Source organism: Triplophysa dalaica, chromosome 5 (genome assembly GCF_015846415.1).
Source record: "Triplophysa dalaica isolate WHDGS20190420 chromosome 5, ASM1584641v1, whole genome shotgun sequence".
Classification (NCBI taxonomy): Eukaryota; Metazoa; Chordata; class Actinopteri; order Cypriniformes; family Nemacheilidae; genus Triplophysa; species Triplophysa dalaica.
The window spans coordinates 6,129,921-6,157,291 of record NC_079546.1 but is presented as its reverse complement, the minus strand read 5'-3'; the positions used below and the strand labels follow the sequence as shown (position 1 = coordinate 6,157,291).

The 27,371-nt window shown below is 37.7% G+C and overlaps 1 protein-coding gene across 8 annotated transcripts in view; it reads right to left on the bottom strand.

Moving 5' to 3' along the window:
- Positions 1–27,371, bottom strand: part of nrcama (neuronal cell adhesion molecule a) — a 45,496-nt gene that overhangs the window by 17,495 nt on the left and 630 nt on the right. For 4 of the 8 annotated variants that reach the window (XM_056747817.1, XM_056747820.1, XM_056747823.1 and 1 more), the window contains exons 2-6: positions 10,971–11,042; positions 1,539–1,748; positions 1,118–1,135; positions 590–695; positions 23–216 (exon numbers count right to left, since the gene is read on the bottom strand). In XM_056747817.1, coding sequence (XP_056603795.1) covers positions 23–216; positions 590–695; positions 1,118–1,135; positions 1,539–1,632 — 412 coding nt within the window. In that variant the 5' untranslated portion in view covers positions 1,633–1,748; positions 10,971–11,042. The remainder of the gene's footprint in view (positions 1–22; positions 217–589; positions 696–1,117; positions 1,136–1,538; positions 1,749–10,970; positions 11,043–27,371) is intronic. The other 4 variants (XM_056747819.1, XM_056747824.1, XM_056747822.1 and 1 more) reach the window with 1 other exon arrangement.

Here is a 27,371-nt window from a genome sequence, read left to right as displayed (position 1 = left end):
CTATAGTTTCCATGGTTCTTACTTGATTGCCGGATGACAATGTTATTAGACAAGGCAGATCCGTGCACGTTGCGGGCGTTACATTGGTAAACACCCTCATACGCTTCTGCCTTTTCTCCGCTGATGTCGATCACTAAAGTGCCCGAGTTGGGGTTCATGATCACTTTGGAATCTTTCTCCACATCGAAGTGAGTGCCGTTACGTGTCCATGAAAAGCTGGATTAAGAAGAATAAGAAAGGAACGTTAATTACATTAATGTGTGGATGTGAGGAAGTTACAACCAATATTGTTAGAAATAAATGAATCTGTACTGATCAACTCGATTATTTAAAGGACTAGCCGATTTGTCGTTGTGTCAATCTGTTTATAAATCTCCATCCTCTTTCATTGCATAGACAACAGAAGCTCAAATATTCAAACTAAACTGTCCATATATCTCACTAAATATCTTGCTTTAAACAAAATAAGAGGAAATATAAAAAACACGAAAAGTTTCATATTGGGTAAAGATTCACATAATGTTCACATCCGTCCACAGCTGTGGAATCTGCAGCACTGGTAACCATGGCGATTCAAAGTGACACCCACCTGGGATGAGGCTTTCCTTTCGCCTCACAGTGGATAATGATGTTCTCCCGAGGGTCGATGATGTAATCCTTGGGGGACTGATGAGTTATTGTGGGAGGCTGTGGTACTGGAGCACAGAGACAAATGCAAGTGAATACAAACATCTCTATTACCACACACACATCTTTGCTCAAATCTGCACATTCTGCAAAGATGTGCCACCTTTGCAAAAACTGAATCTGCAAGAAAAATTGCTAAAAATACAACGTTCTTCATGTTATTTTATCTACTGTAGGTACAGTGCAACAAAACCCAGGATGACAAACAACAAAAAGGGCATGCAACATGCAACAAAGTCGACCAAAGCTATACAAACGCTGCACTTTATATTTGAACTGTACACTGTACGTTTATGTAATATGTTTGATAAATAATAAAACGTGTTAATACACACATCCAAAAACAGAAACACTTCAAACTGAACGAAAGAAAAAAGGTTATTTAAGAGCTAATTCACAACAGGTGTCACAACAAAGTGCCCCAACTTACATCCCTCCAGAACTTTCGCTTTTTTTGTCCAAATGATTCAGGAAGTAAATGAGCAGAGAGTAAAAGAGTTCGAATTAGTGTGAGAGAAGACGACAGAAGAGAAGATCAAACAAAGTCAGATTCCCTTAAATAAATAATAAATGGCTCATTACACATCATGCAAATCTCACGCCCATTCCTTCCCCTAATGCACATCTGATAATGCTGATTCTTTGTCGGTAATACATTGGTCTTGCCGGCCCCGATAAGGGTGGTGCATGCATTACACACACTTAAGTCCTGTTTTTTATTTAAGTATAGACTCATACACCACTCATAGACATGATTTACTATATTTTGGCCACCCTGTGATGAGCAATATTGCAATTAATGCAATTACTAAATATATTTCACCATGCATCAGTCTTTCTGTAATACTCACGGTCTAGAGGCACTTCTAACGCAGTGGTCATGTGACTGAGCAGCAGCAGCATCATCACTCCTCCACAGATCGCGCACTTCCTGTTTCTGTCCATGGCAGGGTGTGTTACATGAAAATCCGTCCCCTCCAGGTCAAAGCGACTTGGCCTTGCGATCCAATCTCAGTGTGATCATTCAAACACACAGCGGCATCCACGGCTATTCAGTGAGACTAAAAAGGAAATAAAAGAGATAACAGGAATTAGTTATGCCGTTGTGTTCAAAAAAACCATCTCTGTCTGCCGGGTGCGATTCAAACGGCCTGCACGAGACCTGACCATCTTAACATGCACAGAAACATGTGAGGGCGTTCAGCTGGAACAGACAGAGACGCTGTGATGGCACAACCCAGAGCACCGACATATGGATCTCAATACACATGGCTGAAGCACAAAATTTAACAGCCTGCTGTTTGCTCGCTCAGAGGTGAATTACCAAAGACACACAAAGCTCTCCCTGCTCGAACAAGCCTTTTGTGGTATTGTTTGGATTTCTGTATGCACTGAATGGACATCACGGAAGCAGATTTTCATTCTGAGTCATAAACCGGAGAGATAGTCAAAGGACTAACAATGCTGCTGCAATATGCCATATTGTGGTACACATTGGTTATGTACTGTACAAACCACAGCTACTCCTCCTCTGAAAACACAACGCTGGATTATTTGGGCGAGTGACAACGCACAGTACAAACAAAGTCACTTCGAGAAAAATCTGTTTGTGACAAGTGCATTTTACAAGCAAATTCACTTCAGAACAATTCGGGTACAGTAGCAAAACTGCATTTTACAGCCAAATTCGCTTCCAGAGAAATCAGGAAGGAACAATCACACTCAACATCCAAATGTCCTTCTGTATATTGAATTCACTAAACAAAAAAATCTGTTTAGTTTGTACATAAACAGATTTTTGCTTATTTTTCACCAAATTTAGAGACAATCTGATTAAAACAGTAGATATGTAAACTCTGATGGATGGGTTCATGTTGTTTCAACAATAAATAATAATATTTGTTTTTTTAGTTTTTTACAAAATAAAGAAAAAAAAAGATCTTCAATAGATGTATATTATGCGTTAGAAAAGTAAATAGCATTGCTTATGTTTTCATGCTAGCAGATAGAGATATGGTATTTCTGTCTGTGTAGCAGGCTGTGTCAGGAAAATATGCTTTGCTTTGCATAATTCATAAGCTCAGAAACCTCGACTCAGTCAAACAGTGCGAGAGAGAGAGATTCAGTGTAACGCAGATATTTCTTTCTGGAGATAACCTGCACCATTTCAGACAGCCTGGTCTCTATGCTACGATGTGGAATGTACATCATGTTACTCTGTGACATAAAGGACCGGTTTCCTAGATACACTTCACCGAACAATCTTCACTGAAGGCCAGTTGCTTAGACACGAGTTAAATCGGGATCCTTTTTAGTCTAATATAAAATAGCGAGCTCTGTAAAGCAAATCTAGGATTGTCATTTTTTTCACAGACGTTATAGCTCGTCTGCGATGAAATATTCTGCTATAATTTGCACATCCTCATGTTGCACTCGTATGTTTTCTTCTGCTGATGCTTCTGTGTGAGGAACAGACCATATATTTACTGAAAATGAAAGAATGATTTGTCCACAAATCTGTTGCAGTTCACAGCTCGGCAGAGCGAAAAGATGTTCCTAAACTAATTTAAGGCACTTTCTGGCTGAGGAAAAAAGACACCCAGACAAGCAGATTTAAAACATTTTCAGAAAGCGTGTCGGATGGCTGCTATGGTAAAGTATCTGTGCAAGCGGCCAATGGAAAAACCTGAACCGATCAATTGCGGTAGAGTCACAGAGACAGTTAAATGGAAACTGTCAATCACATTTCTTGTTGCCATGCCACCAGTGCAGCGGTTGACCTTTGGCTATTTTGACGCATAAGAATAAGTGAAAACATAATGGGCATCTTTGTTTTAAGATGGATTTAAACAAGAGCAACAATTCTTCAAGTCATTTGATGCATAATCTATGGCTGTATAAATGAAGATGAAGATTCTTCACGTTTGAGAAGTGTGTGAGGGAATCTGCACGTGGCACAACACAATTCAAGTCTCATTATGTTTTATGGTACACATAGGGAACACATTCTGCAGTCGCTGCATGAAACAACAGCAACCAATGTGATCATTTCCTTAAATGACATTTAATTTATAATTATTATTAGCACATTACGGAGGAGCTTTCTGTTTTCTTGTCTCATTCTTCAGCAGCTCAGAGGGAAGCAATGGGTTACAACCTGATCTTATAGAAGAGACAAACTTGTGATTCAATTTCTGCTGACTCGTATTATAACAGATTCATAGGAGACAGAGAAGAAGTGCAGGTCAGCAGGTAATCTGACCCAGACTTCTATTCGCTCACAAATGGATAGAGGAGTCAAGACATCTGAGGTATGAATAAGGTAACTTTTCCACAAACCTGTAAACGGTGTTGTAATGTAACTTAGTAAAAATACAAGTACAGTACTTACATATTTTTGGGAGTATCTGTACTTTACTTGAGTCTTTATATTTCTGCAGACTTTTACTCCACGATATTTCCTGAACAAAATGTATACTTTTATCCCTAAGCATGCTTGTAACTACAAAATAAAACAATAGAAACTGAGATAGATCCTGTCACCATAACAACGCTGAACCAATCATTAGTTAACGATCAATGTGCAAGTGGAAAAAGGTGCTCTCTGCACTTCACTTCAACACAAGCTATTAATACGCTGCTTCTTAAAAAGATTAACAGCATTTTTTCAGTTTCAATAAATTATCAATTAAATGTGTTTTTATTATAAGGGAAATGCAAGGAAAGAAAGAAGTGAGGGCCAGACAGAATTGTTCTGATTTGGTTCCAAGTTGTTTTCAGGGATAATATTGGGGGTGGGAGGGAACTATCCTTTCATAAAGTTATAAGTTATAAAGTACAGTTATAAAGTCTCTGAACTTTTATTTTGATAGTTGATCAATTTGGCGACATCTTGTTCTAGATAAAACTACTGAGCGTGAGACTTTTTCAAAGTTGTACATTTCTATGCAAGCACCATTTTTTATCTTTATGCTAAAAAAACATTAACAAAGTTTGCTTCAACTTTAAATACTTAAGTAGATTTAATATAAAAAAGTACTTTTGATACTTAGGTGCAATATTTATCTGATACTTTAAGACTATCACTCAAGTCATATTCTCACTTCTAACAAAGTAATTTTCTGGCAAGATATTTGTACTTTTACTCAAGTATTGCTTTTAGGTACTTTATACATTACTGCCTGTAAATATTTCCATAGCTACAGAAATATCAATAACAGTATTGTTTAGTGTCTGTTACAGGAAGGAAACGTTGCCACAGGCTTTTCCAATGTCTCATCTTGTATTAATCTCAGCATAATACCTGTGTAAAAATAAAAGCAATGCTTCCAATTGAATGGCATGATTAACATATGAATGGACCTTTACGATAAAAGCGACCTTACTAAAGTTAGAAGTGGTGAACTTCATTCATTTGGGTTCATTCATAACCACATCCTACTGCTGCCTTTTGTGGGTTTGGCAAACTTGTTGTTTGCGTTGACAAGTGGGGAAAAGTTCTCTTTTCACTGCAGCTCATTTTGTCAAACTTTGTGTTTTTCTTTTTTAAACAGACTTCTGTGTGTATGTACTGTATGTGTGCATCTGTATGTGCGCTTCTGAATTAAACTTCAATTAATATTTCAATGCTGTAATGGCAGCAAAAAGTTTTTGAAGGATCTTTTATCCTTCACATGTGAACACGGGCACAGAACTGTGAGAACTATCAACACAGTGTCCATCTAAGGTCAGGAAAGGTCTCCAAGTGTGTTTTGAGCTTGGCTGGATATTACCATGAGAATAACACACAAAATAAACTCAAACCAAAATGATGTAAACGTGTGGTCACACACGGGCACACACACACACACACACACACACATAAGTAGAGTACACATTAGAAAATGTGAAACCAAAAAGAAAAAAAAACGAATTGTAAATTATTACATGTATATGTCGCTGTTATGACGGTAATCGCAGCCTATTTTATTTAAATACATTGTTATGGATATATTATTTTTTCTAAATATTTAAGTATCATTTAAGTTATCTTATGGTACTTTGGGTAAAAAGGGTTACTTTGTAACTTTGTAGTTAGTCTAAACAATGTAAATTTCTTTAAGCAAAACCATTTCTAAAACAGAAAATTTATATCTTTACCAACATAATATAAACAGATCTAAAACTATAAAATAATGGCATAACCCTTTTAAAAGCCAATTTGACCAGTAAAAACAAGCTGTTTTAAATTGACCCCCTGAAAAAGTACATGGGAAACTTATTTCCCCCGACAGAACAAGCTCTTCTGAACAAGCTTCTTCATTCTGAAGACCTGAGTCAAGAGAACCCATCTCTCCGTTTCTATGGCAACGCACTTGTTACACACACCGGCCTATTAAAAGACACAGAAAACGCAGCTAAACCCATCCATCTTTTTAAAGTAAATCTCAGCGGAGGACACTACTGAGAAAAGCGCTCTCAACAGCTCTCAGCTGTCATTAAAGAATGAAAAGAAAGAACAGCTCTTTACTTTAGCAGAGGATCCCTTCAGGCCAAATTGGAGAAAGGACATTAAATGTCTCTTTTCACACCAAAGTCTGAAGCCCTCGAGCAGAGAATCAGACAACCGGTATAACCGCAGAAACACAGATCATACAGCAAACCTTTATGTTGAAACTGGTTTTAAGGGGTTAATGTTTGTTTACCAAACCAGAATTTGCTTTATATCTAAACAATGCACTGCCTTGATTTTTAATACATAATGTACCTCTAGGCCAATAAAATCCAAGTTGAACTCTGACTCATCTTTTCTTTTTATTAGCCATTAACCATGACACACTTAAAAACGTGTCTTGATAGCTTTTATCAAAGATTTTCACAACAAATGCAACAATTGTCATATTTGGTCTTCTTTTCCAATAAAAATATAATTCTTTCCAGTTAATAAATTGTTTTCTATTTGTTTACATTTAGTCTTTACTAAACAAGTATTAAAACAAGAAACCATTATTTGCCAAAACAATAACAAAAACTACCTATATATATATTCTTTCAAAACAAGTCTTATCTTACACAATTTTGCTTAAGTAAACTTTCAGATATTTTACTCAAAGGCGAGACAGACGAAACAGGCTAGGAAAATAAGTTTATGCAGCATAGAGGTAGTGTCAGTTCGAGAACCTGAACTTGCTGAACCGATCTGTTTGCAGCTGTACCCCGACACGCTGATGTGGTGCCCAAAAACCAACAACTAATGCTTTTGGAAACAAGACAATGCAAAACCTCAGCCCTGCTTTGTTTCTGTCGGTCACTGCCGGGAGTTTGCACAGAATTGCTATCTAAATAAATGAGCCAACCTCATTTGACACGCCGCTGGCGTGAGGTTATGCACGGCTAAAGGGTCAGTCGTATCCGCAGCATCAGCAGAATGGGAGAACGTTCATTCTCTCCTGAGCTTTGGGAAGGTGCTGATTGTCAGCACGCTCCGGTCTGGCCAATCACAAACTGCATTGTTGCTTTATGCTTTTTATAGTGTGGTTACCCTGAAAGTATACTTTGGAAACAATGTGTGAGCAAAGCACTCTGAGTGGTGCTATTCATTCTGAATACCAGCCTTGAAAATTGCCACATAGAAACAGGGTAAATTCAACTGCTCTCCAATGCATTTAAACGTAACCAAACAAGTCTTCACACTATTGTCAACTATTGTCAGCGTTGAAGGGATAGATCACCGCAAAATCAATATATGTTTTAAACCTGATTATGACTCTTTCTTCTGTGCAACACAATAGAAGATATTCTGAGAAATGTGTTGATGGTTTTGTGTCCAAACAAAGGAAGTCAATGGGGGGCAATGTTGTTTGATTGCCAAAATTCTTCAAAATATCTTATTTTGGGATCTGGAGATGAAAGAAAGTCATACATGTTTGGAATGACATGAATAGGAACAATTGAAGAAAGAATGTTTTATTTTTGGACCCATCATATCACTCATTTACATTTATGCATTTGGCAGATGCTTTTATCCAAAGCGACTTACATTTCAGTATCCTATACATTCATACTTAGGTATGTGCAATCCCCTGGGATCGAACACACAACCTTGCTATTACCACTGAGCTACAGGAAAGCTACTCGATTTAATATGCACACAAAAGGCTCATGGGAGATACTGTATAGTGTATGTCTGTGTCACAAATAAAAATGTAGTTGGCCTGTGTTTCAAAGTTACACGCTGTTGTTCATCACATTGCAAAACAAACACTGACGCATGATTGGATATATGAATAATTTACATAGGTCACTTTAAATCTATCATTCAATCACATTTGTTACAGATGTTAAAGCCATGCTAAAAATGTCCTTAGTACCAATTGAATACGTCTGATCATAAATGGGTTTGAAAATCTCAGATCTGGAATGCTTTGTAATGGAACATAAGGTTTTTAGTCTTCGGCAAAGATTCTATAATGATTATGAGTTATAATAATGTAACTAAGCAAGAAATAACATGACGCTAATTATATTTTAGAAAGTGTTCCAATAATACAGGCAATAGTGCTTTTGTCAAGCTACTCAAAAACTACTACGGTGCATTAAATATTTAGGGAGCAGCCGGGAATGTCTAGAAATGATTAAATGGCTCCTGAAGTCTACGAGTCATAAGTCTGACATCATCCGAACACCCCTCATCTCAGCACATGTATTACTGTAAGGGGGGCATTATGTTTTATTCAACGCTGGTTGTAAAAAGCTCTCAAGCGTCTCTCAATCTGTTGATCAGACTTTATAATCCACCTCTGTGCTGTTCTCCTGTGTAAAATCTATACACCACCAGCAGTGAGAAAGCGAAGGGGTGGGCCACGTGTTTCAAGAAAGGTCTCCTCTCGACAGGAGGTCACAGGACTGTAGTGCATGCTTATTTGTATTCTGAAGGGTGAGGGCTGCCAATGACCAGATATAAAATGATGAAGGTCATAACAGTTATATGAGGATCTCTACTCATCAGTCTTAAACTGCACTGAATCATTTGAAGCCATTACTGAATCAACATCTGATTCGCCCACTGAACCACAAAGCCATTACTTTGGAACGATTCGTGAATGTTTACTACTATAAACCATAGACTGTATAAAATATGGGTATAGTGTCCAAGACGTCTCCCGTAGGTTTCTAAGGAGCTGTTTTGAAGCTTAAAGTAGGCGGAGTCATCCGTCGCCATCTTAACAGCGTGTCACTGCCGGATCATCGAAAATGGGCAAAGGGGCGGACTCAAGTGGCCACGCACCTACAGAATATAAAGGCTTTATATAAGTTAAACGGGTGAGTTATACAAAAATTCACCCTCCTCACAGTTGTCTTGAGGGGTAAAATTAGCTATATAGACCAAAATCATTTTTTCGGATCCAGTCTGTAAGCATGTTTTTTTCTGCTTCAAAGTTGCCCATTTTAACATGGGGCTCATTGAGATTCTGCTCCCTTTTGGAGCCAGTCGAGAGAACGAGAGATCAAAGGTTGCCGCTTGTTTTAAACTAAAAGTAGGCATTTAAAGGTTTGATAAGTATTTTTACATGAATATTTATGGCTTTAACGGAATAATACTCTGGGTCCACTAGGCCTGCACACATTGGCCAAGTAAAAAACATGAACATCATACAAAAGTTAAATTGTATCCGTAAAAGATTAAATCCCCAAATATTGTATCCGTCTATTCCGATGATATGATAAATCTTTCGTAGAGAATGCTGGAGGAAAGCATGGGCTGGCTCTCACTCGCTCTCTTCCATCTGTTAGAGATAAACTGTGGTCATCTGTCCACATACTGCATGTGGGTGAAAGCAGAGCTTTTACATTATGTGCTGATATTACTGCCATTAATACACTTCAAAATGTGTTTTTTATCTAGAAAACCAAAGCTCAAATGTTTATAAAAGAAAATAGGGACAGTTTTACCTAAAAAAGACCAAGCTGCTTTTATTCATGAGAGTGGACTTTAGGGGCTACTTCATAAACGTAGTCTGCATAATTTGTGTCTGTAATTGTTTTAATGGTATCTTGGTGTGACAAACAGACCCATTGCCTTAAAATTGACAGCTGTGGTCACAATTCACAATCATTATATGAAAAAATTCAGTTTGGACATTCTTGGAAACAGATTAAAGCCACACAGCTTTATAAAGAAACGAGGGTGAGTATTGAGTAAGCAGTGAGGGGGAATGTACTCCAAGCCAAACCTAAGAGCAATAAAGAACCACCACCATGATTCAGCCGCTTTAAATTCTGAAGACATTATTTGTCCAAAAAACAACTTCTCAGCAGCAACACTAAACATGTCTACTCACATGGCATGAGATCAATGTCTGATTTTTACTACGAATCGTGGCTGAGCTGTAGACCACAAAATACCCAGTAAAGCACAGCAGGGTTCATCATTTGGGGAGAATCACATTTAAGTCCACTTAACTAAAGTTAAGCCTCTTAAACACGCAAAGTAGTCTTCTAACACAAGTCAAACAAGTTACATTTTAATACAAGTCAAGCTGTATTATTAAGACTTGTGACGTCATTTTGATCCACCGAAAAACAATGGCAGTAAGGCAGACCACCCCAAACCTTTCATAAAGACTATTCTAACAGCCAGATCATGATTCATGCTGGGTAATATCATTAAACGGGACTACCTAAAACGTGACATGCATAGGCACACATTTGCAATTCATGTCTTGATAATTGAGCAGATTTCTTTGTACCCGATGCAGATTTCTTCCTCTGTATCTCTTCTAGAGACATATTCCTTATGTTAAATCAGATACGATGATATACACCATTATTGATCAAACTGGATTTCTGTGGGAGGTGGCTCGCTTGTTAGCTAACATAGCTGACAGCCCGTTTTTGGACGCAGAGGCTGAATCGAACACTTCAGATGACAGAACAGCATATTCCAGTTTTGGCTGCGCATTCTGCATGTTTCAGCGGTTTTAATGCTATGACTATATTTGATTGTATTATGGATTTTGAAAGGAATACTGAATGAATTATTCAATTTCCAGAACATGCACGTTTGGTAGGAGATCACTTTTAATAAATGCATCTATTCATTTGCATAGTGCAGATGTTTCTCTTACTGAAATGAGCTATGAGATTTATAAAACGGTTTCACTATATTGAGAAAATCATACATGCTTTTATATACAAAAAAATAAGCTCTTATAGCTCTTGACACTGAATTACAAATTCTACATTAAAAACAGTCAAATGGACCAATGTGCAACATAAAGTAGCAAAAACGAGGCACAGTTTACCTGCTCGGACTGTATCAGACAGCGGACCCTCCCGTTCCAACCAGACGTCCACAGCTCAGGTGTGTAGGGAAGCTGTGAAAACATAATCCAACAATTAAAAGGGGAATTTTGAAGTCCTCTTCAAAGAAGACGTTTGAAGGCTTCTTTTTCCGTGCAATTACAGATGAATGGGGACTGAAGCTTTGAAGAGAGCTCAATCAGATGTCAAAAACCCATACAACTCACGAGCTATGAGTCCTCTAAAGAGCTTTGTGTGAGTAACAGATGGAAACATCATTGTCGTTATTCACTAAAAGCAAATCATACGGACATGAAACCACATGAATGTGAGCAAAAGATGACAAAAAGTTATATTTAGGTGAACTGTTCCGTTAAATCTGCAGAATACGACAACAAAAAGGAAACAAGTGCTGACAACAATCTTTCAGCAACATCCAATAAAAACACACAAAATGAGTTATTCTTCACCCCGGTGGGATTTCCAAAAACCACTGCCTCTGTGTACACCCAACGCCATGCCTTAAATCAGCCGAGAGTGTGACGGGGGGCCCGCTTTCAAAGACATCCCCCTTGGCACCTCTATATCACACGTGCTGCTTCATGGAAGCGCATATATTAGTGCCTTCCCTCGAGACATACGCATTCATTTCACATTAACGAAAACACGGCGACTGACGCTAACCCCCCCACCCGGAGCACTGAGCTTTTGATGGTAGAGGGACCACAAAGGCGCAGCGAGGGAGAGCCGTGCTGCTTTGCTGTATTGTTTTCTGATTTTAGAGCAAACTACTGTGGAAATCTCAAGGCCCTCGTGAAGCTGTCGCAAGCAGCTGCTGTCTCACAGAGGGACGGAAAGCGAAAGAAACAAGCAATGAAAAAGAGAAAAAAATGACACTGACTACCTCCCACCTCTCGGAGCTGACCTGAAGTGTTGTCATGGAGACGGCTGCATGCCGGCATGGTGGGTCGAGAGAGAGATGGAGAAGGTTTTGAAAACACTGAAACAAATGTTGAGAGACAGCTCTAAAAAATATTTCATCTATTTATCTTTCTGTCTCTCTCCATCAATCCATCCATCCATATCTATCCGTCTATATACAGTAGACAGCTCATCAGACATTATGAGTTGCAAAGAAACAACAGACACACAAAGACAAATCTGTCTGCTTTTCACAGGAAAGGTGATACCAGGTGTGCACATAGACAAAATGCTATTTGTTCTTGTTTTCACATTAGAACGGCAGTAACGCCACCTGAGAACTGAAAGGAATAGTTTACCCTGAGGGCGTAACTTTGGCCCACAGGGTGTGAGAAACATTCAGAGAAAAAATCTCCAAAATACCCCAGAAGAAACTTAACAGCTACAGTTCTCATGTCAAATACAACAAACAAAAGATGTTTTCTTTTAAGCAGTCGGAACACAATTACCTTGATGCAGTGGTCAGTCAAAATCTGTACTTTTCTGATAACGGTAGGTATCAAAAAGGTGTGTCGCAAACCATTCCCTGTGGCTCCTGAAGCATGTGTGTGGCCCGTGAAAGCTCTGACAGCCGGCTGCCTAACACGCACACGCTCATGCACACATATTCACAGACGCTCGCTCGCTCGTCTCTCCGGAGCCCACCCCCATGTCCCTGCCTACTAACTCGGTGAGATTAACACACCCCTTTGTCACAGTACAAAGGGGGTTAACGCATTTCCTGAAAAAGCGAAAGCATCCATCGGGACCGAGAGATGGAGAGGAGGACAAAGAACAAGAGAGAGGACGAGTGAGGAAATGAGATCTCTTCAATATTTCAATTGTTTCTCCTTGAGACTTATTGTGAGTCTAATGCTTCTCAGATATTTCTGAGGTGACCTCCTTAATGTCACACACCAAAAACTCTGCTACTGTGCTTATATTTGACAAGAGGACCAAAGATCAAAAAGCAATTTTTATACATTTTTAATCTGACCTATACAGCTGTGTGTGAATTTTATAGCTCTATACTTGCACTGAACGTATTTTGTATTCCCATCAACGAATTACATGACAAGCAACAGAAATAAAGATAATTTTTTAATAAAACTTGGAAACTCACATATTGTCTCTGGATGTTGAATTAAAAACCTATAAAAAACTGTCCTTTGAGACAAATTCATTCACTCTCAGTCCATGTTCGCCTGAACAGAAGAGAAACACAGATGTGCCGGGGATCTAAATTAACCTCAGATTGCATGTGAAATAATTATCAAATACACAATCTGTGCGGAGCTTCAGCACTTAACTAACAAAAGCGACAATCAAACAAAAATTAAAAAAGAGCCTGTGGGGAAAGATTTAGCTCATTTCTACTGATCTGAGATCAGATTTCCCAAACAAAAGCATTTGAACCAAAAGCGTTTAGATTAAGGCATCTATCTCAATAGTGTGTAAGACTAACAGATTTTTACTTCATTAGTCTGTATGCTGTCTCCAATAAAAGTGATGATACAAATGCGAAGCGCTTTGCCATCCAGATGTTTCGATCAAATGACTTTAATTGAGTATCTAGGCATGATTTTACATCCTTCTGTGCACATGAGACCATTTTAATGATGATCTAATGAGTCATTTCAACATGGAACATTAATGCTCATTTAAAATGTCCAGAGCATATGTTTACTCAAATAAATTGATACAAGCAGTTGTAAAATTGGTGCAACGGTCAAGGTTCATTTTGGCACCATGGTTTGGATTAACATTTACATTTATGCATTCGGCAGATGCTTACAATTATCCATTTTTTTTAATCAGTATTACACAACACAGTATACCTTCATGTTTTCTATCAGTTTCAGAACAGTATCCTCTTTGTATATAAACAGACATCAGATTATGGGGTTTGCGAATAAATATTTCATAATATTCAATAATTCATATTTTGAAGCACATAACGGTTGGCCTAGTGTTTTAATGCTGTCACTGGAAATATCCTGAAATACACAATAAAAACAATAACTCAATAAGTTCAAAAACTTAAAGTAAATGAGATGAAAGTATTTACTTAAGGGAAATTAATGAATTAATATTTACAAAAACAATCCAAAATTGACACCAGCCTGGAGCATTAAACTGGTGTGTGGTCACAGATGCGAGTATATTGGGTATTTTTAAGGGCGCTTTCTACAAACCTCATGCAATCAGAAGAGTAAAAAGTCCATTTTCTAAACCTGCACTAATTAAAATCTCTATGAAAGAAGTAAAAAAAGATACAAATTCTGTGATAAAAGCTATGTCCATTTCTGATGCCCCGATTTCAACATACTGCGGCTTTTAAAGTAACTATTGAGACAGCCTCTCGCATGTAGATACAGTCAAGAGTGTATATGAACAGAGAGAAAGGCACTGATTGCTTTTCCCCAGATCTCTCAGCTTTAATTTACCCTGTCTGAGTGTTAACATCCGTCACACTGGGGTCCCACACGTACACACAAATGTCCCAATGCTGGAGAGTTGCACAAAGGACATGGAGAGGCCTTTTCACATAGTAGATTTAGCACACACCAGCTGGGCTTTCAGCATGGAGACCCGTTGCCACTGAACTCTGTCATTTTCACTTCAGCGTTTAGGACACAGTTATTCAGACCAGCAGACGATGGACACGATTCCCGCCAAACTTCAAACAGGATTAGAAAACAAAAGATCGGCTTTTTTATAGTTCATTTGAGCTTGTGAATAGAATAACGTTTGATAAAATGTACATTGAAAGGTTTCATGAAAAATAAATGCTACAATATAATGTTAATATGTAATAAAGACATACCCTGTATATTTCGAAGGAAGTCTCTGAATCCTATTTGGTCTCTTAAAGGGATAGTTTGCAAGTTAACCTGTATGACTTACTTTTGAAAAACATTAAAAAGGTCTTTGAAGGGGCAACGTTGAAAACCAAACAACACTGATGTATGGACATGATTCATTGAATGGAGACATTTATCAAATATCTTCTTTTGTGATCCACAGAAGAAATACAGGTCGAAAACAGGTCAAAATAAATTACAGATTTTTTTGGGTGATTTATAAATAAATCCATAAAAGGTTATGGTTGAAAAAAATGATGAAGTATTCTCTCACATCTACATGTATTGATATTTGGAAACTGGTGTACAGAAATGACCCACCAAAAACAGAGATGCCTACAAGATTCCCTAAAATTCATATATCCTTTGTCGGAAAAAACAAAGACTTTACTGATATATAGACTTTATGAAGGGTGACGGTTGGTATGATGCTCCCTGTAGAGGCCACACGGCATAGTGAGAGAATCATTCGATTTTTATGTTAATGATGTGGTTTGAGCAAAGGCCACATGCCAAGAGAGATATAGAATATCTGGAGGGTCCCACACATGTCCGTCTGGGTAATAATTGATCTTTAACGCCAAACACTTAATGTTTTAATGGACAAAAGCCGTGATGGTCGACTAGTCATTCAATCTTTTAATATATTTTATTTGTTATAAATTTTAAAAATAAAAAGTTTCGCACTAATTCCAGTTTCCTAAGCACATATACATTTCTTTTATCCATCACTTTTAACCACTTGTTAACCAATTCATTACTTAACCAGCTGATCTGTGTGCCTTCCATATTATTGATCAGCCTGTTTATAAATGCCACGGTTCTCACTGAAAGAGTCAATAAAGCAGTATTCATCCGTCTCTGATAAGGTCAGTATGCGTTCAGGATATTTTCTCTGCCTACGCTGTTGGACGCAAGCGCTTATTAACACACTGATCTGCAGACATTATGTAATCCAGATAACTCTTGGGTTTATAAAACAGTGACAGTGGAACTCAGAGTCTTATCTCGAAGCGGCCGCATGCCGGCAGCTCTCTTTTTCTCACCAGCCACGCCGTTCGCACAACATCATCACCATGGAGATCCGCCACAGCAATGGGGCCTATCAAAGACAGGGCCGCCTGGTGACCCCGAGCCTCCAGACATAAAGCCCGCACTCCAGAGAGAAATAATCTTGTGTAAGGCACAATGAGCGAGCAGGGAAAGAACAAACTAAGGCGATGAAAATCTGACGAAAAGGGAAAGCTTATGAGAAACGAATTCTTCAAACAAGCTGGTGGTAATAAAAATAAGAGTGGGTGAGCGATGGCTAGACTACGGGCTGCAGTGGAGCTATACATCTGATGGAGGAGAAAGGAAAGCTCAGGAAAGACTTGTTTGATGCTATTATTAGACCCACCAGCGGGAAGAGATTTCTTCTTGAGCCAGTAACTCGGCTGATTGAGAAATCTACCCAGAGCGGCTCCCTGACGCTCGTGAATCACACCGGATCCCTTACATTCTCATGTGACCTGTGAGCGAAATTCTGTGCCAAACCGTTTCACACTTTCTATTAAAAAATACATTTTAAGGTCAATAGTAGATTTCTTTATCAGGGTATTTATTACTCTTTAGTAGTCAAGGGCTGCATATTTTCACACAAGACATCTCACAGCTTTGCTTCCACACAAAAATCTGTAGACATTTGGCAAGACTCCAGCTGAAAGTCTGCCCATTCATTAAGCTCTAATTCAAGAAATTGCCTGCTTTTCTTCCACATTTTTTGTTCTGCGTGGGTGCAACAAAGATAGCGAACAATAGCAAAGTCTAGAAAAGATCTCAGAGACGAATACGAACATGAAGAGTTCATTCACAGGGCATCCAAACTGACAATCTTGATTTAAAATCCTTGTTTTTTCTTTTGGTTGGAAAACCCATAATTTACAACTAAGCAAATATAATATAACACGCGCTGTAAATTAAAGCTTGGTTCAGTTACTACAAGGACACTAAGTAAGCCAACAGAAACTTGATAACTGTTGAAAACTGAAAACAGGAAGGAAAAGACCATCGCAAGAAAATCATTATGCTTTAAAATGGTAAAATGATAAACATCACAAAATGGGCAGATTCACATGTCGTCGTCCTTACGAAACCTCAAATTTTATGAAGAAAACACTGTACTTTTAAAAAGATTAAATACTGTGTTGTCCAAGCAGCCAAGCACTTTTTAATACTTTTTATTGGTTATATATTTGCGAAACCCAGTCACAAACATAAAGGGCGGAAAATAATTATGATTTATGGCAAAAAAATAAAAAAATATGGAGATACAAAGTTTGTCAGAAGAGACCGTGTTGTGACTGTGTGAGTGTAGATATTCTGAATAACTGTTTTACCAAAGAAGCAGAACACCATTATCGCAGGACCGCACTGCTCCCCACCAAGATAATGTAATAGAATTACAATGCTTCAGAAAAAAATGCATTAATCGTAGTGTGTGCTGAGCAGACAAATACAAATTATCATCATAAAAGAGTCACTAGACAGTGTTCATGTTCAAATAAACACCTTCATTTTTGCATACAAATTACCCAAAGAGCAATCTTGGATGGTCATATCGGTGAGAGCAAAAATAAACTAAATTATGTAAAGCAGAACTACAAAGAAGAGCACAGGGATAAAAGAGGAAGTAAATATCACAATGATTTGCTTAGACACCCTCATCTGCATTTAAAACTTAATTTTAATATGTACTCATCAATACTTAAAACTTAGAAATAACCGAGAACAATAAAATGTTCCTGTGAAAAGGCCTCTACCTGCCAAAATGACAAAAGCGATTATCCAGAACACAGCAGTATATTAGGGACCCATTTGCCCTTATTTGTCTCCAGTCAGGCTTGGGCAGGCAGCATTGTCATTTCTCTGCCATGTGGGCGTCTACCGAGCGCTCGACTGTGAATCTGACGCCTCTAGCAGTGCACATGCACATGCAAAATGAATCTCCTGTCTTGATTTCCATTAAACAAAGTGGTGTTACTACATCATCAGTGACCTCCATTTAAATTCACGTTTGTCATGTGGATAAGTTCGAATGTCATAAATCAAGCCGGTCAGACAGCCAGTGTGATGAAAGGTTTGACGGATTTGGGAGCTACGATCCCAAAAATAAGATCAATATTTGTATTATTTTAAACCTGTATTATTTTCTTCTGCAGAACACAAAAGAAGATATTTTCGGTAACCAAACTACGAAGGAGCCCATTGACGTTCCTCAAAATATCTTCTTTTGTCTTTCTTTTGTGTGAATCACATACAGGTTTTGAATGTGATATAAAATTTAAAATGACCATTGAATAAGAATGATGATATAAATCATTAAAATACAAATTACTTTCGGACTCATCTTAAAATGTGATTTTACTTGCAAAAACAGATAAGTAGTCTTACAACACCTAAGTAAAGCAACTTCTTCCCCACCCACACGATGACATCACACAAAAGGTACGCTTTTCAAAGCCGGAGCAAGTAATTACTTCCCAATGAAGGATTTCAGACCCCTTTTCTTTGGAATAATGTGACAATGCACATGAGTCTGAATAGGAGACTGGAATAAGATATTCCTGGAAGCTTATGAACTTCTTGTGTGTGACCGGTAATTGAAATGTATTAAACCTACCACAAGTCAAAGTCATTAATGAATCTATTTAGTTTTATTTGGACTGCAGTAATGTTCTTTATGTGGGGTCCATAAAATGAAATTACAGCATTTAATGCCTTTACAGCTTGTGTAAAATATTATCTTTTGTTGTTTTATTCTTGAAAGAATGTAAACTTCTTATGTCCCCTTGTCTAACAATATTCTACGGTTGAAGAGTCTAGTCGACGGAACACACAGAGTTACTGGATCCAGGAGACAAAGTTTGACACAGACACAAGTGCTTGTTCAATCAGAGTCCAATGTTTATTGTTTTAGGACTAATACTTATAATTTTCTCTTAGGAGGCGTCATATAAAACCACCTAAACAGTGGAAAATCACCAGACTTTCTGTTTAGTCTTTCCTCCTGAACAATCAGATATGATTACATATTCATTATTACAATAACAGAACAATCGTCCATAGGCATCATTAGGAACCTTGATATGGAGAACAACAGATACTTATATCAACATAAGACAGCATGACATGATAGAACTTTCAACGAGGTTAAACAACAAGAATGAAAGGCACATCTTATATGAATAGAAGCTAATATTAATAGGAATTAATAGGAATGAATACATATGATACATGAACTTTGTATTAAACACAGATGCAATATTTGTAGAGGACAGGACGAAATCCAGATTCTCACAATGGCCACTTTCAGACCAACGGTCTTACAAGCAGTCCTGTGTCCCTTTAAAGAACAAATATATATAGAGTAGTACAAAAGGTTAATCAAAAGGTTAATACAAAATCTTTAATAAAAGGATAGTTGCATTTGCGTATTTTTATGTGGTTTTCTGGTTTGCAAGCTGCTCTTTGAGGTAAAAGATCAATCGGACTGATTTGTAATAAAAACATAACAACACCAATCACCCTCAATAAAAACGAAAACATAAACATAATTATATCTACTCTTCATCATCTACCGTGCCAATCTCAATTACCGAATCGTCAAGCCCATTATCTCCTTCCATTACATTGTCACGTCCATCAACATTTCTTGGTTCTTCTATCACCGGTATTGGTTCTGGTTCTAACTCCTGCGTTTGAACACAATCAATATCATCCTCGTCCGTATCGCTGTTATGATCAAATATGGATCCCCAAGTTTGATTCTGATCTTTCGGACGATAACCTTTAGATGTGCGTCTAACCAGCATAGCCTGGTTGACGTCAGTCGTTCTTTTTGCTAACATCATTCGATCGGTTCCTTTGGTTGTAAAGGAAGTAACAGATCTTTTAACACATCCCACCACACACTGCAACATGCATGGCAAAAATAATAACAAGGCTAAGATGGTCATCACAACTGGAATTACTGTACCGGTTATCCAATATCCCCATCCCCCGGATAGGCTGTCCAACCATTGAAACCATGTTGCATCTACCGGTGTGTTCGTATGGCGATCATACACTCTTTTGGTCTGCTTTTGCACCTGTAAATTGCGTTATAAATAAATGAAATGAATTAACGTAATAACAACAGCTACTTTCCATTAAAGTTTAAGCAGCTGAAGATTTTCACAGAATAGAAATCACTCGTTACATAATATACCGTGACTTCATGTTTTTTATTGATTATAAATTCTCTTGAACACAATTTACATATTCAAATCATTATTTCTCTGTCCATACAATAACCCTCTCTACAAACAGAAACTACTGCTATATTCCAGCAAACGACATGGATGGCTTGTCTTTTTTGTTTAAAAAAAGAAAAGCAGAATAAACAAACAGCGATTGTTGACTTCTGCTCTGAGCCCTTGAAGACAGAATGCATAACAGATTACAGGCTTGGCATGTGGAGTAGTGCTGTAGTGCTATTCAAAGTCAATGGAACACAGTCAAGGACTCGATACGTTATTATCCAGAGCCTCAGGAACATGTAGCACATACCTGACTAATGAATTAAAAAGAGTATGTTTAAATTAAAGCTGGCAGACTACATTAGTGCCGTCTAAACTGTGATAAATTGCTCTGTGTTTATGCCATTGGCGTCAAACTGCACTATTACCAACGAGAGTCACCAAAGGTCTCTTCCACTGTCTGTTGTTATCACCATCTCTCTCTTAACTGCGGTGGTACAATTCCAGCAAATTCATACTCTGGCTAATGGATGAAACAGCTCAATAAAGTTCATAAAGTAAACTTTCCCAAAATTTCCCTTGAAAGCAAACACTTCAGGACCATCCGTTGTCCATAAAAATTGGCTCTTACTCTTTGAATAGATTTACAACAGTGAGCTGCTTTGAAGTTAACATGAAACAGCATTCACAATCCTGTCTCGTATTTTGACCTTTTTAGAATAAAAGAGAATATACAAGAAAAAACTGATCGTCAGTGACATCAACCGAGAGAAAGTCAACCTGTCAGAATGATCAAATTCTTCTTAAAATTCATAAATTCTTGCGATTACTTCACCACAAATAAAATTAGCCAGCATTAAATTACAGATTTTTGACAAGCTGGGTAACCTAAACAATGGCTAAATAACTATTTGTCCATAGTGGTGAATGTTTGTGCCTGTCCACATGGCCTAGACAACATCTTCAAAACCGTAAAGCTGTTTCAAGGATGAAGCAGGATATTGTATTGCTATTTTTTTCTCTGAAATAATGTGCACTGAATCGAAGAGAATTTGACCAGTATACTGAGAAAATAAATACAACCCATTTTGATTTCAGATTAATTTAAAGCAGGCGCAACATACAGGGTTTCTGCTAATCTCATATTAATCTTGAGTATCTATAGAGTAGTATTGCATACTTCGTATCTTGGATGAGTATTTAGTTTGATCAAATTTATAAAAGGTAGATACAGCATCACGATTGTTTCCTGAAAACATACGGCGCGTGCGGGGGGGAGGGGTAGGCTGAACCAAAGCAAGTGACATCAGTTTCACTCCCCGTATTCGGTTCATGTCCGGCATCTTTTAACGCTGGGACGGCTCCATATATCAGTTTCAAACGATCTCCAAATCCAACGTTATATCTACCGTTTATATAGCATTCATCAGTGAACAAACAAACACCTGAAGTTCGCAAACGTATGCTCTCTCTCTTTCCTGCTTAAAAGTGAAAGTGACGTCTGCGCATGATTCTTCACCTGCTCTCCTTGCTGCCGTGTGGCCGTGCCGCGTGTTTTTCCTGCAGAATTGTCTGATAAGGGACTAAGAAAAGTTGTTACAAAACAGTTTTATATGTTCTTAAAAAACTTTCTGAAACCTGTACGATTGCTGGGGGAGTGTATCGGTCACAGAGATACTACGTAATATGCCCATGACGTTTTTTGACAATTTGACCATGTTAAGCATGAGAAGACAGCACGTTGACATTGTAAAGAAGTTAGAATGGAAGACGCATCGTTGCAGGGCCGCTTTAAAAAGTAGGCACATGCATCGTTATCTCTGCAAAACTCTGTTGGTAAGAACATTAGGTTAATACCAGAAGCCTTTGCTGTTGGAGCATTAGAACGTCCTGACACATCGATCTGTCATGTTATATAGCCACACTGAGGTCAGATATAACCGTGAGGTCAATGCTCTGTCAATACTGCCAATCCACTGTCAATGATCCATTCTATGTTATCTGCAATTAATCAACTCCTAACCCTTAACATGACATTTATAAAAGATTTTGGAAAAAAGCTCAATTCAACAAACTAATAAGAAAAACAATGGGGCTCGTGTTTAGAGCGAATATAAAATAACATAGTAAAATAAATGCCACATATTGGTTAAAAAAAGGTTTTAGGTTAGCATAAAAATGTGCGAATCCACTGTCTATATTTTGGTTTTGTTTTGCAGCTAGTCATACTGTATGTAGGAGGCCCACATGCCTGAGTGTTTTTGATATTTATATCTCATAAATCATATGTCTAGAATGACATTGTTTTCAAAACTGTACGGCATTGATCGACCGCACAGCAGTGAGCTCGGTCAATTCTCTTTCTCTCTCTTTGCAGTCTCCACTCTTTCTCTTTTCTATTCAAAGGATCATTCAGTTCATTCTGTATCCCAGTAAGTCTGGACACTCGCCAGACGCTGTCAATCTAGATTCGCCAGCAATAATAGGCAGCCCGTAAAACACAATGTTCTCCACGAACTGCTGTTATTTATTGACTATAAATTGAAATTAATTGGGGGGTTAAAACTGAAAGCATGTTTTGTTGCTTAAGCTTTCTCTTACAAGAAACACAAACAGTTGTAAAAATACAAGCAGCATTATCAATGTTCCATCATTGTTAAATCATTAGATTGTAAAATAAAAATAAAATATGACAGATACATTTTGCTTATTTATAAACAAATAAATACGAATAATTAAATGCTTGCAATTGTAATTTGATATCGAACCATATTACAACATTTTCTAAAAAATGTATATATCCTATACAAATGGATTTTCGGAGTCAACAAGAGACTTTAATCTGAAGCTATAACACACCATTAAAGTCAACAAAACGTGACTACAAACGTTTAGTTTAAGGTCCTTTTTAAAACAGGAAGTTAGTTTATTTTCAGCCTACATTGTGATTCACAGGCATGGAACAGACAATAAACGGCTGCTAAGCTTTTTTAAGACTATTTAAGGTAAAAACGTGACAGGAGCGTTTGGAGTGTGTTTTGGAACAAAGGACACAGGGTTAAGAGAGGAGTCCAGGAGGAGAAGACCAGAAACCTGTCCCCTAGGAGGCAAATTTCACAGGGCTTGTGGGCGCCATGACCTCTCAGTTATTTACACCCAGTCATAAAGTCAACACGCATCGCTCCAAAGCAGCGAGCAGGCCACAGACCACAGCTCTCAAATTGCCATAAATCAGCAGGGTAAAAACACAATGATACCAGGCCAATTTAAATATTTCACATTTCTTGGTGGTTAGGTTTGGTCGGACGTTAGACGTCTGACAAATAAATGCTTACGTTCTTCAGATGACAGTGTTCTGTTGACACAGAAACATAAAGAACCAGTGTCTGAAAATGTGTTCATCACACATTTTCATAGACGCCTCTAGAAAAATGTGCACGATGCGCTTCCGCGTCTACATTTAAAATAACAAATATGCACGCTGAAAAGACGCGAAATGTGAATTGGGCCTAACAGAATGAGGAATAAAAATATTTTTTCTAAATACTGCATTTATTTAAATGACTGCGAAAACCATCATTGGGGTCAAATTACCCATCATTCAATAGGCACCCGTGTTACATAAGGAGAGACTCTCCTTACGTAAAGAATACAGAAGACTTGATAGGGCATTAACCTTCTGAAAGATCTGTAAAATGACCAGTTTCTGCCTTCAATCAATGCATTAGGAGATAAAAGTATCAGGGCTTTGGTCCATACCCAGGAAGATAGAGAATAGATAATAGTGCCCCTCACAAACCATCCAATCATTGGCCTGAGAGAGCAGTGAATTGTGGGACGGAGAGCCCATCAGTCATAATGATACAAGTGGGCCGATTGTTTCTTAAAGTCTGTATGGACACTGTTGAATCCAATTTATCTGTTCTTTTTTTTTGTAATTCATATATTTACATCACAATTTATAAGAAGATATGCCATTGCTACTTCAGCTGACCTTGAACTGTCATACATAATGGTTTCCATAACGATAAACACAAAAGATAGCATTTTTTCCCATTAACAGTCAAAGGTTTGAACTCAAAATGAGTGCTTTTCTATCTCTGAAAGGGCTTTTAATGTGGTCACTGTTGAAGACAGCGGGATGAAAGACCACGGCACAGAAGGCAAATAAACTGCTCTTGTAATGAAATTACAGTCAAAACTGAATAAGAGAAGATTTGTTCGCATCATCTAATAAAGAACAATCAACATCTTAATCTCAAATGAATTATAGCTCACAGAAAAAGGATGCCTGATGTCAACATCGTACACATTTTCCAAGCTCTGCACTTCTGGGTTTGGTCTCCAAGCATGTATTTTGTACGTCAAGCTTTCAAGAAAGACTGATGGGGTTGAAATCAGCTCACACAACAAATAATGCCTCACAACCGCACTAAACATATTTCTGGACTTTTCATCACTCAAATGGCTAATGCAATTCCATTAAAAGCAAGCAGCTTCTACTTTGACTAAAATGAAATGCATATATCATAGAGCGTGTGAAAAACAATACTGCACTTCAACTTAAATAAAATTGTCACCATAAGCTCTCATTGCAATAGTGCTGATTACTGCTTTTTTTTAGCCATGGATCTTAAGTATATTTAATAATTATTATTTATGTAACTGGTTACATCAGTGATTCTAGGTGTAACAACACAATCCAAAAGCCTCTGATTGGCCGAGAGACAGTCACATGCTTGACCTTAATCTCCACTAATCGTTTTTATCAACCATGAGGAAGCAAAACAGTTTTAAATCAGCATTATTTATCATAAGGAATTAATGTATAATTGTGTAGATAACTGGGCTGTATTTTGTCCCGGTAAAAATAAACTAATAAATAAAATCAAAACTGTCCAGAGACGACAGATGGGGAGATGTTCTCATGATCAGGAATACTAAATTTGCAGAATTTCTCAAAAATGTCAGGGAAAGAAACAATGACACTAAAACACCTGTTACACAGGTGCTATAGACATACTGTACATGTGTCCCTGGGAACCACCGTCACAAAAACAATTGTTCACTATCTATGTATCTACCACACCCTCTTTGAGAAGGGGTGAGATAGGGTTACGGTGAATTCATGCCACTTGAATCAGACTCTAAATCTATGATGCATTGAAATCAGGGCATGTGCCATATTTGCAGAGCAATTACGAGCATGCAAATGTTTAGCCCGCCATGCCAATGGCAGCTGGTGCCATGTGTCTATGTAAATATCCAGCATTTTCGTTCAGTGAGTCAAAGCCAAACCTCCAGAGCTACAGCAGATACATTACTATACGAATTTCCACCTTGGTGAATGTCATCGGCATATAATTGTTTTCTATGTGTCCTATATAGATAAAATGTATACGTGGTCATACAATATATAATATGATACACATAATGTGTTTGTTTCTAGTTTCATGCATTAATGAAACACTAACAAATATTCAACACAAATATAAACATTTGCATACTTCATCTATGCTGCAAGGCTAAACATGTGTTCGGACTTGACTTCTTTTTCGAAGCCGCTACCGTCTGTTTAACATTATAATCCTATGGAGTACACGGTGTTTTCAAAAAACGTATTTTTTAAGTTGAAAAAAGTTCAACTTTTCTGAAAAAAACACCCTTCTTCACAGCTAACCAATGATAAGCGAGTAGTGTGTCGTTTCCATGACAACATGCAAGGGAGGTGATTGATCGAGGATCAAGCTCGAAAAAATTAAATGGCGGCCGAAACACCGGTTGGAGCATAGTTTTGTATAAATGTAAGTTGAACTTTCCCTTTCAATAACTTTTGATTGTATTTCTATAGAGAAACACCTCCTTGTACCTGCTGCCAGACGCTTAAGAAGCGCAAGGCTTGAAGGTAAACTTGATGAAGCACAGCTGGCAGTGCTTGGCGACAGGTACCTTGTGTCTGTTGGGCCTCATCACCAGACACGGCGCAGCCATAAATTCTCATTTTAAGTGCCCCAGAAGGACCTTTGAACTGATTTCACTCGGGCCCATATAGGTCAAGTTCCATTTGCGCAGACTAACAAAATTTCTATTGGGGTGTAAAATACAGTGATGCATTGATCTGACATATTACATGCATTTTATGCTAATTTCTATTTTTTTAAATGCCAATACTTCACTATTATTAGACAAATGCTAATGAAATATCACTGGAGAAAGACTCAGGGGATTTCGACGCAAGGCAACAGCTGTTATTCACACGAGCATCCTAATGTCCCGTTCCCAAAACATGCAAGCAAATGTTGCATTTTCTCATTCATTAATCATCATTTAGTCATTTAGTCATGTCGATGTTAGACTGGATGCAGGTCACAGTTGAAGCAATGAGAGTGTAGAAATATATGAAACAATATGGTGCAAAGCTCTTAATATGCACACGATAGGGTCTCCTTCCGAAATGCAGTTTGTGTATGTGGATGTCATAACGCTATTATTTACAGTAGCGCCACAGTGTCCATTTACAATAAACTGTGGGATAAAGTGTGTTATACTGCATGGCTTTGAGATTGTAAATGCACTGACCTGCAGTAACAGCCCATAATGAATATTTTATTTAAAGTGCAATAAACCTATGGCAATTAAAAAATGTCCTGAAGATCCATTTAAAAATAGCTCTGTATAAAAACGAACCAAATATCGATCCAAGGTTTTAAACTAATCACATCTCATGTTCAACATATGACAGTATGTGTACTGTAACCTCGAAAACAGAACACATCCTGCTATCTTTGGCATAGACCATAAGTATGAAATTACAACTGAATCCCTTAAAAAGCGCCTGATATGCAAAAATTTTAAAACTGTTATTGTTTTTTAAGATAACTTTGTGTATGCTATTCAATACATCTTAATGAGTTATTTCATGCACAAGTGTCACATTGTAGGTCATTATACAGTCCTCTTCATATTAAGAGCCTTATGTGATAAAGGCACATTTCAAAATTATATTTCACTATGCAAAATGCACTAGACCATTTAGCATATCTCATTAGAATTGTGAGAAATGCCGAGCAAAGGGAACAAAAGCACACGGCAAATCTGCTGTTTTATCTTCATAGAGATATAGTATGTGTTAAGATGGTTGCGAAGCCTGATATACACACTTTACAAAATATCACACATTAAATTATTAAGTAATATAGTAAATTATACAACCAATATTACCCTGTTACAAGACACGAAACATACCAGTCTTAATGGCAATACACAAAGGCTGTTACGTTTCAGAGACCCAATCTTTAAC